Below are 19159 nucleotides of genomic sequence, written 5' to 3'. Positions count from 1 at the left end.
ATTTGCACTATGCCTGAAAAACCACCTCTTGCCAGCACAAAAACTTTCAATCGAAAAATGAGACTTTTGGCGAAATTGTCATTTTTCCATTAGGTAATTTTTTTTATTTTTTTAAGTTATATTTGCGCAATTTGGGGGTCAATGGAAAAGCGACTAGTGAGATGTAAGAACTTATTTTTAGACAATAGATCTTGAAAACCTTATTTCAAGAAATCTTACCAAGATAATTTTCATTTGTTCCATTGGCAGATTTTTTGGCTTGACTCAAGATTTTTTTTTTTCAATTCAATTCAAAATTCAAGCAATTCCATTCAAGCAAAAAAATCTGCCAATGAAACAAGTGAAAATGTTCTTTTTAAGATTTTTGAAATAAGATTTTCAACATCTATCGTCTAAAAATAAGTTCTTATATCTCACTTACAAGTTCCTCTTTAGGTGATTCTGTCTTATTTTAAGTGTGATCAGATATTTGGACCAGAAATGAGAAAACTACACTTGGACAGATTTGGATTTTTGCAGTGTACTTGTAGGCTTTCTGTGTGTGTCTGCGTTATGTTTAATTTCCATCTTTTACAGCAGAAACAGCCCGTTTTCCTTCACTCACCTCTTCTTTTCCCTCTCCCTCCTTCAGAAACAGACAGAATGTGTGACGAGTCGGGAGTTTCTGGCGTCTCTCAGGTTGTCTCGTCAGGGCGACTGCCCTCCGCCTCAGCGGGCCACCGGATTCGCTGCAGCCTGTGTGGAGAGCTGCTCATCCGACCAGCATTGTCCCGCCCCCAGGAAGTGCTGCTCCAATGGCTGTGGACACACCTGCCAAGCTCCTGCTAATCTGTACAAAAGTAAAGATAACTGAGCTGTTATTGTTTCATTTTGGGGGTTTTATCACATGATACTGTTGCTGCAGTTATGGAAAAAACCCAAAGATAACGAAGATGATCCTTTAAAATGTAGTTTTTTTGTTTTTCCAACTAGATTATTAGATATTTTAACTGTACAAGCAATAACTGTCGAATATCTCTTTAGTAATACTGATAATAATGATGGAGTTTAAGATGAACTTTCATTCTAAAATCCACAGACTGTAGTTTACGTTTTGATTGTTAGTAACATGAATCCTCTCGTTTCAGAATCAGGAAAGTTACTGCTAAAATGTATATATTACTAGTACACAGTTAAATATAATAAGTACTCTATTTTAATTACCTCATCACACTAATATAACCTTTTGCATTACTTTAAACTTTTTAACAACTATTTGAAGTGTGACAGTAAACTCCAAAAAATGTCTTTCTAAACCAGGGGTGTGCGATATGATGATATTAGATTGTGAAGGATTAGAACATATCGATGATCTGACAAAGCAGAGAGACTGTGGAATCAGGGGGTTTATATGAGGGGTGGGGTGGGGGGGTGTTCCGTGCTGTACATGTGACCGTACAAAGTGAAAATGAACCTAAAGACTTAAGTCTTCTGCTGTTGTGCAGCTCATTTTCCTTTTCCTTTCCTTCAGGAACTTTTATTTGAGGGGCAGGACATTTGTTTAAGGGGGCACTGTCCCCTCTTTCTTCTTCTTTTTTTTTTTGTACTTTTCGTGTTTATTGAAAGCTGCCTCAAAAACCAAGAGCAGTTTAGTTTTTATGTTACAAGAGTGCACTGAGTGTTGTTTACATTTTAGTATGTTTATATTCTTGGCACATGTTGGTAAAATTGCACAAACTATTTAAATTACAAATTTTCTGGAAGGTTCTTTGGGCAAAATTGTCTGTTTTATTTTTTTCTCTTACAGCTATATTTTACACAGGGAAATTGTTTGGTTGCACTGTTCAAAGACCTGCAAATTAGTCTCATTGATCAATGTAAAGAATTGTGATAAAATTGAGATCGTGATTGTATTTGTTAAAATCGTGATTTGATATTTTTGCTATATTGCCCACCCCTATTCTAAACCTGGCAATATAAATGTTATAATGGATTTTAGAAGGAAAATATTGTTTACTTTGCACCACTTAAAGGTGATTTTGTCCAACAGTACGGTCTACTGCTTTGACGTGATCATCTGGTCACAGGAAAACATGGCAGGATAATGTTCCCTGGAGAAACTGGCATTGATTTGAGAGGGTGTAGCAAATCCAAATGCAGTCAATTAAAAATGATGCTCAAAATTTGAGCACATATTGCTAAATTAATAAATACAGCTTAGACAGCTCTTGTAAATCATTCTGTCCTTCATGGTGTTGCTTTCAGATCCATCCTAACAAACCCATTTTGCATCCCGCACAGTGAAAAGATGCAAAATAACATATAGGCTTTTTCCTTGCTGTAAGAATCATATATTTGCTGTAAACATTTTACTTTACAGGTGTTCCTCTGAAGCCTCGCAGAGAGATGAGCTTTGTGGAGGATTCTGAGGGTCGTGTGAGGGTCCTGTGGGTATCAAAGTTCAACGTCAGCATGGAGCCGGTCGTTTACGTTCTCCAGTCTCGCTGGAATCTGGGCATTCACCCCAGTGAAGACCATGCCTCTCAGTGGACCACTGTCGCTATGGTAACTCCTGATCAGCATCCTTTCACTTTGCATCTCCTGTCAGACACTGGAGGTCTGAGAAAATAAAATTATGAAGTTATTATATATCTAAGCACCAGTCAGTTGTTAGACTGTGAGTCAGAGAAATGTTTTTATTTCTGGTGCGTCATCATTTTACATTTAAAGACCATTTCTTTTATCATCACCAGATCTACATCATGATGGGATATTATCTGTTTAAACTGTGACTTTGACAGTAGTTGAATCATTAGAGCAATTGAAAACTGTTCCCTGTGCCTTTAACAGTGGAACAACGCCACAAAGATTGTAACATATCTTTACCTCATAACTCTCAATTTGCCTCGAATGATGAAACTTCTCAGCTATGGAGATGGATGTTAGACTCTGTTTCCACCTCATCAGTCTGTTGCCTTACAGTCTAAACCTCTCCACCCCAGCCAGTCTCCCATTCTGCCAGGGTAAACTGTGTGTGTGTGTGTGTGTGTGTGTGTGTGTGTGTGTGTGTGTGTGTGTGTGTGTCGATGAGTGTGTGCACTGTATGTCCATGTGTGTGTGTGTGCCTGTGTGAGGTTAGGTAAATAAGCAGAGCTTAAAACGGAACCACAGGCAGCCACAGTCGTTCCACAGGCTGAGTCTGAATGACTGAACGCTCATTATGGACTTAAATAGATGGCAGCTCATGTCTGTGAGTGTGTGTGTGTGTGAGTGATTGTGGATGAATAGATTTTAAGCAGTGATTACATTTGCACTGTCAGGGAGACAAAACATGTGAATCTTTAGCAATTTCGTTGGGCAAATCATTTAATTTCTCTATTATCAGATGGAATTCCACTCCCTGTCTTCATCTGCGTTTCCAGCTCATTAGCTTGTGAAACTTCTACTGTACATCTGAAACTACATCAGGTTCTGTCATGCCTTTGAAAGTAGATATATTATGGATTTTTGTAGGATGCTGTACAAAAAAGGGGCTAAGATGTAGAGAACCCCATATAATTAAAATATTATGAAGTTAAAGTTAATATAATTGGAGATCATAGGCGATTATTAAATTATTTTAATTAAATTGTTATTAAATATGTGTTAGTTTGTGAGTTTCAGTTTGTTTTTAAGTCCACCACTACTCAAAAACAACTCTTTTTCAGTTTTTGCTCACTGTATTCTTTGCCTTTGCCCATACACAATGACGCCTGTGCACAGTTTGACACTTTGGGATGTTTCTCACGTTCACCTGCTGAAGGGAGAAGGTTTTTTTATGCTGGACAAACCAGGAGGGTTTGTGACATCTCAAAAAACTTTAGTTATTTGTGATCTAGTTTGCAACTTCTACAAGTGTGATGTGGAAACCTGAATCCATCACTGCACAGAGAAATTTAGAAGAATTTAAAAGAAAAAGGTGTCGAAGTCCAAAGTGTTGCAAAGCTGAAATTTCCATTTGAGCCCAGATTGGAGAACTCACTGGTGATCCTGTGTTGAACCACAAAACTCAGCTGTGTAGAACGAACAGACTGAGGATTCATTTGTGCAAGTGGTGCAACATTTTCTTTTCAGCCATAGAGAAACTAATTATTATCAGCTAGTTGAGGATATGATAAATGCATATGTGTTTTACAGAATGTCACTTCAAACTCATTGATCCACGTGTGTTACATTGTTTACACTGTTGCAGTTGCACTGTTTACACCACTTACACCGGCACATGTCAGTTTACATATGCCACATTGTCTATATTGTTATAGTTGCACTGTTTACACTGTGACACTGTTACATGTGTGTTTCAGTGTCAGCTGTTCGTCTTTCAGACAGTTGAAGCTCATTGTCGGCTTACATCAAAAAAAAGTCCAGTTATTTCAACATAAATTCGTCCTCCGTTCCTTTTTCAGAAAATGCTCAGTGACCTTATCGTACCAAGTAAACAAGAAAACGTTGAAATTCTGTTAAATGTAAACCAGTTAGTCCAGTGGTTGTGTTTTCTTCCAGGTCAGTAAATGAACAGTTCATTTGGTTTGTGTGATTTCACAGCAGAATGTGTGACGGTATTAAACTGAACTGTGTCAGTGAAGGAGCAGATCTGAAAACAGCTGTCAGTCAAACCGCATTCAGCCTTTGGACCCATCCTCCAATCAGCACATGGAAGCTCAGCGTCCGGCCCGGCCGAGCTCCGCCCACAGCTCTGTTCACCCCCAGAGACGCCGAGCGTCCGGGGGCGGGACAACATGGTGTCATTTATCCAATTAGCGTCCAGTTTAGAGTCAGTTTCCAGCAGTTCCACTCAGTCCCATTGAAGTGCATGGACGCTGAGCGTCTACGGACAAATGCACTGAGCAGAGATGGAGGAGAAAACAGAGGAGAAGTGAACAACATCCAGTCCACTGATCTGGGATCAAACTGATTCTGAACCAACTGGTCTGAGAGATGAACGTGTTCCAACACATTTGGAGTCAATGAAATGAAAACAACTGAACAGATTTGAGCATTTAATGGGAGTCATTTTAGGGTCAGAGGAGCTTCACCTGCAGTCTGACACAAACACCTCTGCTGCGTTTACATTGTTTACACAACTACTACATCTGCACATTTTATACTACTTTTACATGTTTTAAATATTAGCCTTTCATACAGTATATTTCTAATTTGCACATATTTATTGGACACTTTTATATTTTATACTTTTTTAAAGATATGTCTGTATCTTATTGTGTTATTTAGGAGTAAGTACACTGTCGACCACATGCAATTTTGTTGCACAACTGGTGTAATGACAATAAAGTTTATTCTATTCTATTCTATTCTATTCTATTCTATTCTATTCTATTCTATTCTATTCTATTCTATTCTATTCTATTCTATTTCCTTCACTCTCACCTTGATTTTTTTCCCTCCAGTTTTTTGGATGTAAGTCATGAGCAGGTGAACAGTTTCAAAATTCCAAATATTTCTGAAATGGAGAGCAGGGACCAAGAGGCTTCAGCCCAAACATGGCGGTGCTTTCTGTTGGCCAAGTCACAACCACAAGAACAAGACACAGCGTCTGAAACACTTTGAGTAATTATGAGCCAAGCTGACGGACTCTGACACTCAGGTTTAAGTACATTTGACCAGTTTATCTTGTGTTATCTTCAGATTGTGAATATACTGGAAACATTCACGCAAGATTGGAAAATTTGTGTTTTTTACATGTTAGTATAAGTCAAAATCCTGTTGTGCTGGAGAAATTCACATTTCAGATTTGGCAGCATAAATGATTCAGTCAGCATCAGATGTTTTTCCTCCGGTAGCAGACGTTGCTGTCCAGTGTTATACGACATGTCAGGACTCAGCTGTGTGGAAAAACCATACTGATCTGCACTGTTTGAAGTAGAATATTTTCATTGTGTCTTAAAACATGACTTAAGACTCATTTTTAATAAAAATCTAACCTTAACCGTAGTTTAATGACACAATGCAGGTATTTGTCCTCAGTGAAAGTCTGGACTAGATTAATTGCCTGTAATTGAACCCAAGATCTAGAGTTGTTTTTTTTTTTTTTTGTTTTTTTTTACTGTCGTTTCTTTTTGTTGATTATATTTCTGCTGTTTGTGCATATCCTGTTTTTTTATGTGGAACCAAAGTTAACTCTCCACTTCAACTGAATATAGCCAAACTCTTTCTTTAACACAGTAGGTTACTGGAGATTTTAAAGTAGATATGTCATAACAATATCGTCTCAGGAAACTTGTTTTTACATTACTGAATACTGAAAAGTTGTTTTTAATGAAGTTGCTGAAACATAAATGATCTTTGAACCATGTACACAATATAATTTTATTTAAGTGAAAGCAGCAGTACCAAAGACAGTCTAATTCTTCTCTTATTTTATTATACAGTCGCAGAAAAAATTATTAGATCACCAAAAGTCATCAAAAACAATGGTTCTGCAATCCAGTCCTAACTCCTGTGTGTGTCATGTGACTAAAACAGACAGAAAAGAAAACATGGAATGAATAAAAGCACTGTTTTTGTCAGAACAATGACACAGATACTGATGTAAGAACTGAAGTGATTTTGGTTTTTATCAAGAAAACATGTTAAATGGATAGATATCAGCTGTGAAATTAAACTACATGAGCTGTTTTTGTTGTTCTCATTATATTTGTCCAAACAAATGGACCTTTAGTTGGACCAGGCATTAAAATGAACAAGAAACTGTAGAAAACAAGGGTGGTCTGATAATTTTTTCCACAACTGTAGCTGTTCATAAAAGCTCAGATTAAAGTTGAGGGTTATTGTGTTAAAGCAACTAAGAAAACTGCAAAAATGTGACTTTTTAAGCAAAGATATAAATAACTCAACACTAAAATAAGCATCTCCATCCACTGTCATTGATCCAACTCCATGGGTTTTACTGGTGAATCAATGTTGTAGAAGATGACGGTGTTTCCACGGTAACTACAGAGCCTCTGAACGTCCAAATGGGTCATATCAGATGACCATGAAAAGATGACAAACTGTATTTGACACCAATTATTGACATGTATTGATAGAATGAGTGGATCAATAGGTATTAAACCAGTGTTTTTTCAACCTTGGGGTCGGGACCCCACATGGGGTCACCTGGAATTCAAATGGGGTTGCATGAAATTTGTAGTAATTGTTGAAAAAAAAAAAAATTATAAAAAATATATGGTGAGTTGAGAGACAATCCTAATCTATAAAAGACAAACTGTGGTTGTGAAACTGCAGCACTGTGGTTCTGTTTGTGTGTCACATGTTCACTGTGGTCAGTTTCAGATGCTGCAGCTCTTTCATCATTCCTAGTTTCAGTTCTAGTTTGTTCAGTATTAATTGTCCTCCTTGTAAATCCCAGCTGGACTGACTGGACAGATCCTGAGCCTTTGTGCAGTAATCTACACCTGGATTTACTGCCTCTGTCCACAGTAATAGACATTATACAGACTAAATGTCCTCTAACATTAACCTTTATTTGCAGCTTAGTATAGCAAACTATTACATGATCAAAAACAAATTAATTTTAGAAAAAAAAAAAAAGTCTCCGTTTTGAATGTCTGGATCGCCAGAAATGTGTGATGTGTTAAAATGGGGTGAGGAGCCCAAACAGGTTGGAACCACTGTATTAAACAGTTTAGGTCAGTAGGTGGTGTTGGTCACCAGTTGCTGTTGGGGTCTTTATGGGTTAAATACATGACTGGGACGTGAATGGTGCAGAAGCTTGGAAAATGTGTGTTTACTGTTGAAGAAATTGAAGAAAACAAGGGGTTGTCTAATAATTTTTTCTGCGACTGTGTGCTGTTTTTGTGTTTTAGACCCTTTCTGAGGACGTGCTTCTGTCCGATCTGAGGCCTCAGCGCTGGTATCAGTTCAGGGTCGCTGCCATCAACAGCCACGGCAGCCGAGGCTTCACCACGCCCAGCAAGCACTACATCTCCAGCAAAGGTAACAGCGCTGAAACACTTTCCTCACAGAGCTGTTTCTGAAATATCCCGCAGAGGGTGACGCTTCCTCCTGCATGTTTTCCTAACCTATCTGTGAATCCTGATATTCTGTTATTAGACGCAGAGCACAACAGTGTTGGGTTTGTGTCATTTTACTACAGATATTACACCTCTCTAAGGAAAAGCAAGGGAACATTTTGCTTCCTCTGCTTCCCTGTGCTTTCCCTCTCCTTCACTCAGAGTTGATGGATAAGGTACACACAGCAGGAAAACTATCAAGCAGTCCATAAAATACAGACAGGAAACAGAATATGCACACGACTGCACATGCACAAATTCACATTTTCTGTAGAGGAACACACGCTGCATTCAGCTGGTGCAGCGCCAAAGTGAAACCTCTGGTGTTGGTCAAGGAGACAGGACAATAGATAGTGAGACACACACACACACACACACACACACACACGTACACACTCACACAAACCCGTAGGAGTTCCGAGCTCTAATGCTTCGCAGACTGAGGTCATGTTGGTGTTGAGCCAGGATTGGCTAGTGATATGAAAGCCCTGCCAGGATTGGCTTGAACATGTTTGCATGTGAATAATGACTTCAGGTTGGAGCTAGCTTTGGAAAAAGGTTCTTTATCAGTTGAACACTTCTGGGAGATTATGAAGAGGTGTCTGAGATAGCATTTTCCACTGCTGTCAAAAACACCAAATGGTTGAATTCCTCATGCCTCTAATAGACTTTTTGAGAATATACAGTCGCTGCCATTGTTTCCCGCGAACGTCTCTCGCAGCTTGTCGTGACCCGTCGTTGCGCATGGAGACTTGGAGCGTGCATGTGTGTGTATTTTACAGGGTTAGAGGTTAAAGACACACACTGGGAACATTTCAAATACCATCTGATGGGAGTCAGCGTCTTGTGTTTCTAGTTCATTAGCCTGATTAGTCAGGGGCTGGAGGTCAGGGGTCACAAATCAGGAAGCTGGCAGATGTCAGAACGGCTGAGGCTCTTCCACTGTGACCTGATGTTAACCAGAGGGAGATCTGAATCTTAAAGAATCCCTTTCCCGTTCGTTCGGATGTTAGGGTTGCACGCCGGCTGCCAGAAGTGATTATGAGGGAATGTCTGGATCAGAAAACTCATCTTGATGTCTTCATCTCCTGAAACAATGAACTGAAATGTAGCTGATGGAGACAGAAACACATGGTGAAAAAGGTCTCAGAGAAGATTGTGTTTTTTTGTTCTTTCAGCAATTACTGTTGGCCCAAAGAGACTCCCCACTTAGTCCTGAGAAACCTGCCCCACATACACAGGAACACAAACAGCCCAGGACTTCCAGACCTAATATGTTGCCCTAACTTTGATCTCTGCATCTGGGTCGGCCAAGCGCAGCCCGAGGCCTGTGGGAGGCCTGCCATGGGGGATGTAGTTCTAATCAGATATATTTTGTAGTTTTAATCAAATACAGCATTTGGGCTTTAGGTTCTAATGAGATGCAGGACCGGTGTTGAAAGAGCGGTGAACTTAGGATTTCGACTGGGAGGCAAACAGGGTCTAGTGGTGGTGGCCTTTGGTCTGTGTTGTGGTGGCTACTGAAAAGCACAGCTTCAGACGTCTCCTGTATCAGCCACCTTTGATGCTCTAAATCTAATCGGCTTTGTAGACTTGAATAAGAGCAAAAGGAAATTAGCCTTTACCCCCTGGAATAGTTTCTTTGTTTTGCTCTGCTGCAGCACATTAAGCAAGTTATTAGACAATTAAATTAAACTTAATGGCCTTTTCTGTTTAAGAATCACAGTCTCCAACTACTCTCCACTAGATATTCCTATGATTTAAAGACCTTCTTATTATAACATTTTATTATTATAATTAACACTTTATCTGTATTTTCAAAGCCAAGTACGCTCTGTGTGAGTGTGTGTGTCTCGGGAATCACACAAAATCTGCACAGAGCTGACTGCTGCAGTTTGGCATACTGATGTATTTCTGGTCAAGGAAGACAGAAATGAAAACGGCAAGTTAATAGGACCAATAGTTTTGGAGATATTAGTAATTTTGGAATACAACAGCCTTACAATCACGTTGCTATGCCCAGAATGCTTTGGCGGTGACTGCTGGACAAATGCGGTACAGCATGCACGAATACACAACAGCATAAACACCTCCACATCTAGAACCTGTGGATCCCCACGGGTCAACGCACTAGTAGGTAATAATGCCGTTAAATACCCTTTTAAGTGATTATTACTAATGCTATTCTTATGTTTTAATAAGACTATATAAATATCAATGAAGGTATCATTAATGTGTTCATTGCACTTACCAGTAATGTGATACTGTCAATAAAAGCCTTATGAGCTTCATATAATTGTTCATGACATTACAAACACCTTTAGGTTTACTCAGTGTGTTGTTCAACCATTACTTAGTGTTTTGTTGCTTTATTCAAATTTAATCATGCTTTCTCATGCATTTATTAAAGGCTGTGTATCAGCAAGAATCTGGTGATACAAATCACAATACTAGGATCACAATACGATATATCACAATATATCAGGATACTGTTAAAAAGGCAATTTGTTCGTCTTTTTTTTTTTTTAAATGATTATTTCCTTGAAGAATTGAATTCCAGCAGAAATCTGCACAATTATTATTGTTATTATGCTGTTATTTTAGGTGAGATCACTTGGTCTGTGTGTGGAACCTGAACAAAAACGACCTCAACATCCTTGATTGTGAATATCATAAGTGTAATTTTTTGCGCTTTGGAAAGTCATCCTGTGGGCCGGACTGGACACTTTGGTGGGCCAGTTTTGGCCCCTGGGCCGCATGTTTGACACCTGTGCTCTAAAGTAATAAAGAACTAGAAGCACTCAGAGAGCGCAGACCTCCGCCAAGGCTGATCAGTGGGCCCCCGTGGCCCCCCCCCCACACCCCACATCCCCGATCACCACCAAAATTTAATAATTTCTTCCTTGTGCCAGTATCAACATTTCCTGAAATTTTCATCCAAATCCGTCCATAACTTTTGGAGTTATCCTGCACACAGACAGACAGACAAACCAAACAGAACCTCCTTGGTGGAGGTAATTAACAGTAAATATGAAATTATTGCTCGTCTGTAACCTGCACCCAGATGACGCTAACAGTGCTGATGTTTTTTATTCATCCTCCTCTGCAGATCCGTCACCTCCAGAACCTCCGCTGAATATCAGAGTGAGCAACCAGACTCTAGACTGGACTCCTTCATCCCACTTCACTGAGAGGTATCTAAATACATGAAAAATAAATAAACTCTTCAATTTGTTTGTTGTTTCGCTCGCTGGGGTAGTTGCTATGCATTACTTGTGCAGTACAGGCCGTCATTGTGGCCACTCAATAATTAAATGTGGTCAGGTGTTTGGTGGGTGCTTATATGCAAATTACAGGTTCTTCTTGTTTAGTCGTACATTGCAGCATCTTTTCTGTTTGTTTGTTGTAGAGCATGAAAAGTTTATATAAAGTTCATGCCGCGGCTTGGCTCAGCCGTGACATTCCTATGAAACATTTAATAACAGTGGTGAGGTCATAATTGTAGTTCATGTTCAGTATGATGATATAAAATGTCAGAGCCCAGACCATGCATACAGAGTAAATGGAAGACTGTGAAAGCGGCTGACAAACAAATAGTCCATCCATTACCCTGCGACTCAGTACAGCTGCTAAAAAACCTACATTTTGACCTCCCCGTCTTGCACTTCATTACTTTGTCATCATGAATTCCTCGGTGTGACATTGTTTTACCTTCTGGTTTCTGTTCAAAGCTCCAGAGGAAACGGGGTCACAGTGGGGGTCCTCGTACGCTGGGAGCCCCCCAGGGAGGGAGACCTGCCAGTGCACAACTACAGAGTCACCTGGATGCCTCGACAAGCACACACGGCCAATAAACACACACATTCACTGCATTCTGCACACACACGTACAGCGCACAACAACATGCACACACACACACGGCTCACACACTTACATCCACAAGGAGAGAGTAGAAAGGACAGCAGCAGCAGAGTGACTCAAGGGGTAAGGACACTCTTTTGCATGTAAGACAAAGTGAGAAATTACAAGATTAATTGCAAATTGAATTAGTATTTTTCTTCATTTACGGTCAGTGTATCTTTTGGTAATTGTATTTTTTTTTTTCAGAAACAAAAGAAAAACTCCTCGAAATTAAATTTTAATTCCTCTGTTTTAAATAAAAATAAATGAATCACTAGTTTTTCTTTTGTTTCTGAAAACAAATCCAATTATCAAAAGATACACTGACCCTGATTCCAGCTCTTTTAGCTTTAAAAGTTGTATTTTTTGTTGTAATGCCTGTATTGCTGCTGTTTAGTAAAAGTCTAATCATTTACACAGTGTGCAATTATGGCTAGAAGTCCAGCATACACTGAATTAGTTGCATTTAGTTTAAATGTAATAATACCTGCATGTAAATGGTCAGTGTATGTTTTGGTAATTTGATTTTCTTTTCAGAAACAAATGAAAAACAAGTGGTTAATTTATTTTCGTTTAAAAAATAGAGGAATTAAAACTGAATTTCAAGGCGTTTTTCTTTCTTAGAGTCAAAACAGATAAACCAACTTTAAAAAACAGATTGATTTTTGTTTTCTCTTTCTAATAACAAAGACAGTTACTACCTGAGACAAATGGAAAAACGGACCAAAAACAGCTGTTTTTTTTATTTTCTGAGACTGGTTGTTTTCATTTTCAAGGAAAGAGCACTAATGCCTAGGTCACAAAGATTCTTATGAACAGTGGGTTTGTACGAAATCTGGAGTTCGTAGACATTTGAGGAGGGAGCATGTCTACGATGTCCAGATTTCGTATGAACTGGAAGATTCATACAAACCCATCATTCATAAGAATCTTTGTGACCTAGGCATTAGAGCTCTGTCCTTGAAAATGACAACATCCAGTCCCAGAAAATTTAAAAAACAGCTGTTTTTGGTCCGTTCTTCCATTTGTGTCAGGTAGTAACGTCCTTTTTTGTCATTGGAAAGATTAGTTTTTTGCTTTACTTCTGATGGACAGGTGTTCTAAATCTGTGGGTCTTTAATTGGAATAGTTGATTGAAATCAGTCTGTAATTACAGGCTTCTTCAGGCCGACCGAAAAACTGAAGCTATAATTACATGTTTAATTTTATCATATATAATATAGATCCTAATTACAGCATCGGCGTGTAATCCCACTGTCCTTATTGCATTTTCAAATCAGTCTTTTGGACACATTTAAACTGAAATGTGTAATTTATGTCTTAGTATTAGTATTTATTAATTATTCATTATTTATTATTATGTATTTATAGTTTAAGTTACATGTGATTTTTAGCTTCCATTCCACTTACAGGAACCAGGAGTTAGCATAATAAATGCATTAACAAATGCATTACATACATTTGGCCGCAGTTACATTATACTAGTCATTAATAGAAATGTTATAAGCAAATTAGTAGAAGATGTGTTGTGATTTTTCTGTAGAAGTACAATGCAGTAACAGATAAACAGTGGTAACTTAGTTTTTGAATTCCTTAACCCATAAAGACCCAAACATCCAACACTGACCAAAAGCATCTGCTGATCTAAACTGTTTCATACCTGTTGAGCCACAATCCGATCAATACATGTCAAGAATTGGTGTCAAATACAGTTCTTCATCTTTTCATGGTCATCAGATATGACCCATTTGGACGTTCAGAGGCTCCGTAGTTACCGTGGAAACACCGTCATCTTCTACAACATTGATTCCCCAGTCAAACCCATGGAGTTGGATCAATGACAGTGGATGGACACACTGGGTTTATGTTCAGTTAATGAGAGATTGAACTGGAAAAAGACACTTTTTCTGCAGTTTTCTCTGCTTTTGATATAATAACCTTTAACTTTAATCTTGGCTTTTATGAACATTTATATGATCAGTAAATTAAATATGGGAAAATACCTGATTTATACTGACAACATACAAAATACAGAGGATAATACAGTAAATAAATGGTGATAAATCGCTTAAGAAAGGTTAAATATAGAGAAAATTTCATTTGGGAACTGAGATAAAAGTAGGGCTGGGTCTTTATGGGTTAAAGTGGTTGAAAACTTAAAGCAATTTATAATAAGTCTGATAAAATAAATTTAGTGGATAATGTACAAAAACATGTAATGTCGCAATAGTAAAAAAAAAAAAAGTTAAATTAAGTTTGAGACATCATCAGTACGTGTATCTCCGACATATATTCTATATATATATATGGTTAAAATAATCCAAAGTAATTTACAAGTAAAATTAGAGATTAGAGTAGTCTGATGAGGAGAAAACAAACATTTAGAGAGAGTTACAGTGAGACTTGGACTGAGCGAAACAGACGTTTATTTTAACCTCTAGAACAGGGGTGGGCTATTCATTTTCTTACGGGGCCACATGAGAAACTTTGACAGTTATGAAGGGCCGGACCACAACACCTGCAGCTCTGCTCAGTATGTGTGTCTATAAAACCGCTAACTGAATCAATACAATGACACAATAAAAATGTGGAGTACAGAATATAACTATGTAATGAATATTTACAAAAGCATTTTTGAAAACCTGCAAAACCAGCTCCGCATTAACTTTACATGAAAAACAATAAATGCATCCATCTTTGTTTGCATATTTTAGCGTTAGCTGACATCTGCATGGGCTGAAACTGACCAACAAACCAATCAATGCATAAACTTTATGCTAAGTATGGAAAAAGCCGATCCTTCAAAATAAAAGTAGTGTCATTGTATTGGTTGCATCTATTATGATGACACACACACACACACACACACACACACACACACATATATATATATATATATATATATATATATATATATATATATATATATATATATGTATGTATGTATGTATGGACTTAATTTGCCAATGATTTCATGTGGGCCAGTCTGGGTCAGCTATTGGGCCGTATGTGGCCCACAGACCATACAATGCCCAGGTCTGCTTGAGAAGAATATACAGCTACAGCTACAGAATATACTGTGTATTATATGACACATGTATTTGAAGCTTATATGGAATAGTACATATTGTTCATTGAGGGAAATGATGCTCCTGCTCATTTTTGTACTTCTGAGAATCAACAATCTGCTCCAAGCTTTGCATAAACCGTAACCATTACCCAAGAAACCTAATTTTGCACCTAGATGCAAAAGTAAATCTTAAAAAAACGCTCTGAATTTTCTTTTTCTGACCACAGTGAAGACCACACTCCATAGATCAGCACTTCAATTAAAGTCCAATTAAAGCACAGGAGCACACACACCCACTGCATGCACAAGAGCTTTGTTTTGCACCTGAGAGATTTTACTGAGCCTGTAAACCCACGCACCACACACACACACACACACACACACACACTCACACACCTACACACACACATGCACACATTCCTTATTGTATCCTGGTTGTGATTACTGCAGTGATTTTACAGGCCAGTGCAGCGCTCAAACAGGACAGGTTTTGTAAACAGCTACTGTGTGCATATGGCAGTGCAAACGGAAGAACCATTGTAACATATTTATAGTAATGTGATTTACAGCATCACACAGGAAGCAGCAGACAGTGTAATAATAGACGGTAGTGAGATTTAACACTCTTTTACATTAAAGTTTGACATTTGAGTGAAGTATTTCAAGTGCTTAAGCTCTGCTGAAACACCTGTGGTCAAGAAAAAGACCTACTTTTACAAAGTGGAACAGTCCAAGCAGCACAAGGATGTTCTTTTCTCTTATATATTTGTGAGATTTTAAAGGAGTGATATTTAGCTTTTTCTAAATGGAATTCTTCCTTTTCCCTCATGTCCCTGTGGTCTCCATAAACTGTAAATGCTCTGCTTGGCTCTGAATTCTTCATTCATTCAACTCCACAGGTCCATCTGCAACACTATTTCTGACTAATGACACCACAAAGGTGGTTTGGAGCGCTGGCCCTTTAAATGCACAGGAGACACTTCCTGCCCCGCCCCCTCCAGGTTATTGACTGTGCTTTCTGTCCCGTTCAGCCACTTGTGTTCATTAATACAACCAACAACTGAACATTTTAGGTAATTGGCTCCAAGTTTGGACACATTTTCAGTTTTTGTAACCACCGCTGCTGCTGACAAACAATTATGTTGTTCTCGTAAAAATTTTGGTCAGAAGTCTGGACCTTATATGTGCAAATGTCATGACGTAACCAGTTACAAAAAGTAACAAATTAACTAGGAATTCAAACAGGTTGTAGAAATCCACTCGATTTTTGCCAGAATGAATATAAAGATAGCTTTCCAGCGGCTGGAGGGTTCAAATTCAAACTATTTGAACTGTTAGGGTTCAAATACACAAAGAAATGAACCACAGACGAATAAAAGTGGGTTTAGATAAATATGGCCCCTTTAAGACTGAAAATCCCCACTCTGAGATGAGGTGCTTGAAGAAAAACTGCTTTGTCTATTTCAAGGCCTTATTTGTGCACAGATAAGAGCTCACACAGCAACCAAGGACAGTCAGGTGTGAGGAGAGATCTCTGCCGACCTTCAGAAAGGAAGTTACTTTTATAGCCAGCGTGTCTGTGCCAGGTGCTTAGTGCATGCATTAGATACAGGACAATAATAACAGTTCATGTTTACCATAGAGACATCCTGACATGAGAATGTGATCTTCTAGATACAAAGAACAGTCACACTCCAGGACATCCAAAGACTAGGACTGTCAAAATTAACACGTTAACGCAGATTAATCCATCATCATGGTTAATCTGATTAAAAATTTTGCCACAGTTAACACATCTGCAGCACAGAATGACTCTGAACGTCTGTGACAATGCATGTGGGGCAGTTTGTCCAAGTAGAGTTACTGTCGCACATGTGCGAATGGGCAGTTGATCTGGTAATGACAGGCATCAGAATGAACTGATAAAGATGAACGATGCTGAACAGCACGTTGGCCCTTTGGATGGAAATATGAGGACGAAAAAAACAAGACTGGAACAGTCGACTGACATAAAGTATTATGCACACTGCAGGAAGGAGTTTTATTTTAACCGAAGCACTTCCAGCTTAAAATATCACATTAACGCGAAGCAGACGTCAGTCGGGGATTCTGCTAGCACTTCAGCTAACGCGTCGCCCAGCTTGTGACGAACACATTAAGTGCATATTCACTTCTTTCTTGAGTCCGTTTGCTTGTGCAAAATGAAACACAATTCATATAGATTAAAAATGAATGATATTTAATCGTGATTAATTGAAATTAATCAACCCTGTGATTAATCTGATAAAAAAGGTAATCACTTGACAGCACTAGCAAAGACCATAACAGATGAGTTTAGTTTGGTTTATTAGTTTCTTGTATCATAGACAATCCCAGTTAATTAACTGTATCAGTAACAGTGAAAGGGCAGCTTTAGCCAACATGGCTGGTATCCTGCTGTAGTCCCCAGTCTGATGACAATAGGCAGCCTAAAGAAAACAATATATTACAGCACATTTATTAAAAAGACAGAGTTAAGACAGCTAAGAGACAAGATAAATCAATAGAAAAGATAAAAAAGGTAAAAGAGAACAGTGAAGCAGAACACTTACATGAGACTAAGCAGTAGTCAGAACACCAGTGGGACACTGGTGGTTTCCAGTCACTATTGGGACTCCTCTCACATAACCAGGCCTATTCAAACACTTCACAGCACTGGATATCGCACTAACACTGTCCTCCCATGTCCTGAAATAGGGGTAAACGTTCTCTATGTATTTTGTGTGGTTCTTTAGATGAACTGCTCTTATGTCATCAGTGACAGAGCCCTCAGTATGTCTGTCCTAACCCTCTGGAACCCTCTCACTCCTGACATATGTGGTGTCTCATCCATGGTCAAGTTAAAAAAACCCTCAAACAGCGTCTGTTAAGCACAGACTACCATCTCCCTCAGCTCTACCCTCCCAAACTGATGTCTCCTCTTCATTTCTTGTCTCTGTTTGTCTGTTGCTCGTCCAGTTCTTGTCTAGTATGTAAAGCATCCATGCGTCCCATGAAAGGCACTATATAGATTCAGTCTATTATTATTATTATTATTGTTATTATTGTACTGAGCTGAGGACTGGATGCACTGACAGTATATTTGTACAGAAGTCATGTTGGTGCAATATGTGCACTTGAGGAAGTGTGGTGTTTTATTCATATGACTCCAAACAACAGAAAACATCACATAAAAAGATGTGCAGCTCACACTGTGTTATTCTTTCAGGTAGTGGGGGGGTCTTTCAGAATGATAACACGCTGATAATAGAAAGAAGGAGAATCACAATCCTCCCTCTGCGGCTCTGAAATAATCACTGCTTATTGCATCCTGCAAGCCAAATTAGGCAAAAAGCAAAAATGAGGTGACAAAAATGGACTTATTATTCTGAATAATCATTAGACTTGCATGTTTTCATTAAACATATAAGCTACAGAGGATTATTAAACTGCAGTACATTGCTATTTCGTGTTTTAGAGCTGTGGTTTTACAGCGTTACATGCTTATATATTTAGATGAAAGAACATCTTATTACACATTGCATTTTAGATCTCTTTCTGACATATTTATCTTGAAATCACTGTTTGGCACACTTTACAACCACTGAGGCCTTTTACAGACCTTTTGTGTATATTTCCTCATGAAAATGCAATGTTATCTTCAAACAGACGGACCATTATCTTCTGGGATGTAACTTTGTTAGCTTGCTAAGACAACATGTAGGTCTTGCTTTACAGCGCTGGAGTAACACCACAATTTAGATTGACTGACAACAGAGAAATGTGGCTTTCCTTTTTTTTTGGGTAATATGTTTAACTCAAGTCAAAGCATCTGGGAATGTATGGACAACATGCCAGTCAGTGCAGGAGGAGGGTATGAGAGTATGTGTGGGTTAACACACTGGTAGAGCGCACATCTGTCAGGTAGACTGATGGGATATGAAGTTATTACACAGACTGAGTCATTATTTCTCTATTTAAAGGATGGCTCGGAACATTGTGAAATGCACAAAGCTTCTTTCTCGATGTACTTTTGAAATGAGGGTGGATTTTGTTGTTAGGATTATAGGTATGACGGTGATGTAATATGTTCAAAGTGCAGTCAGCAGCACCAGAATAC

General features: G+C 38.5%; 1 protein-coding gene across 2 annotated transcripts in view; it reads left to right on the top strand.

Moving 5' to 3' along the window:
• anos1b (anosmin 1b) overlaps positions 1-19159 on the top strand; it is an 80848-nt gene that overhangs the window by 43856 nt on the left and 17833 nt on the right. For both annotated transcript variants that reach the window (XM_030132476.1, XM_030132475.1), the window contains exons 4-8: positions 632-839; positions 2360-2544; positions 7845-7974; positions 11161-11245; positions 11783-12035. In XM_030132476.1, coding sequence (XP_029988336.1) covers positions 632-839; positions 2360-2544; positions 7845-7974; positions 11161-11245; positions 11783-12035 — 861 coding nt within the window. The remainder of the gene's footprint in view (positions 1-631; positions 840-2359; positions 2545-7844; positions 7975-11160; positions 11246-11782; positions 12036-19159) is intronic.

The sequence above is a fragment of the Sphaeramia orbicularis genome, chromosome 4 (assembly GCF_902148855.1).
Source record: "Sphaeramia orbicularis chromosome 4, fSphaOr1.1, whole genome shotgun sequence".
Classification (NCBI taxonomy): Eukaryota; Metazoa; Chordata; class Actinopteri; order Kurtiformes; family Apogonidae; genus Sphaeramia; species Sphaeramia orbicularis.
This window is presented reverse-complemented; position numbering and strand designations above follow the sequence as displayed.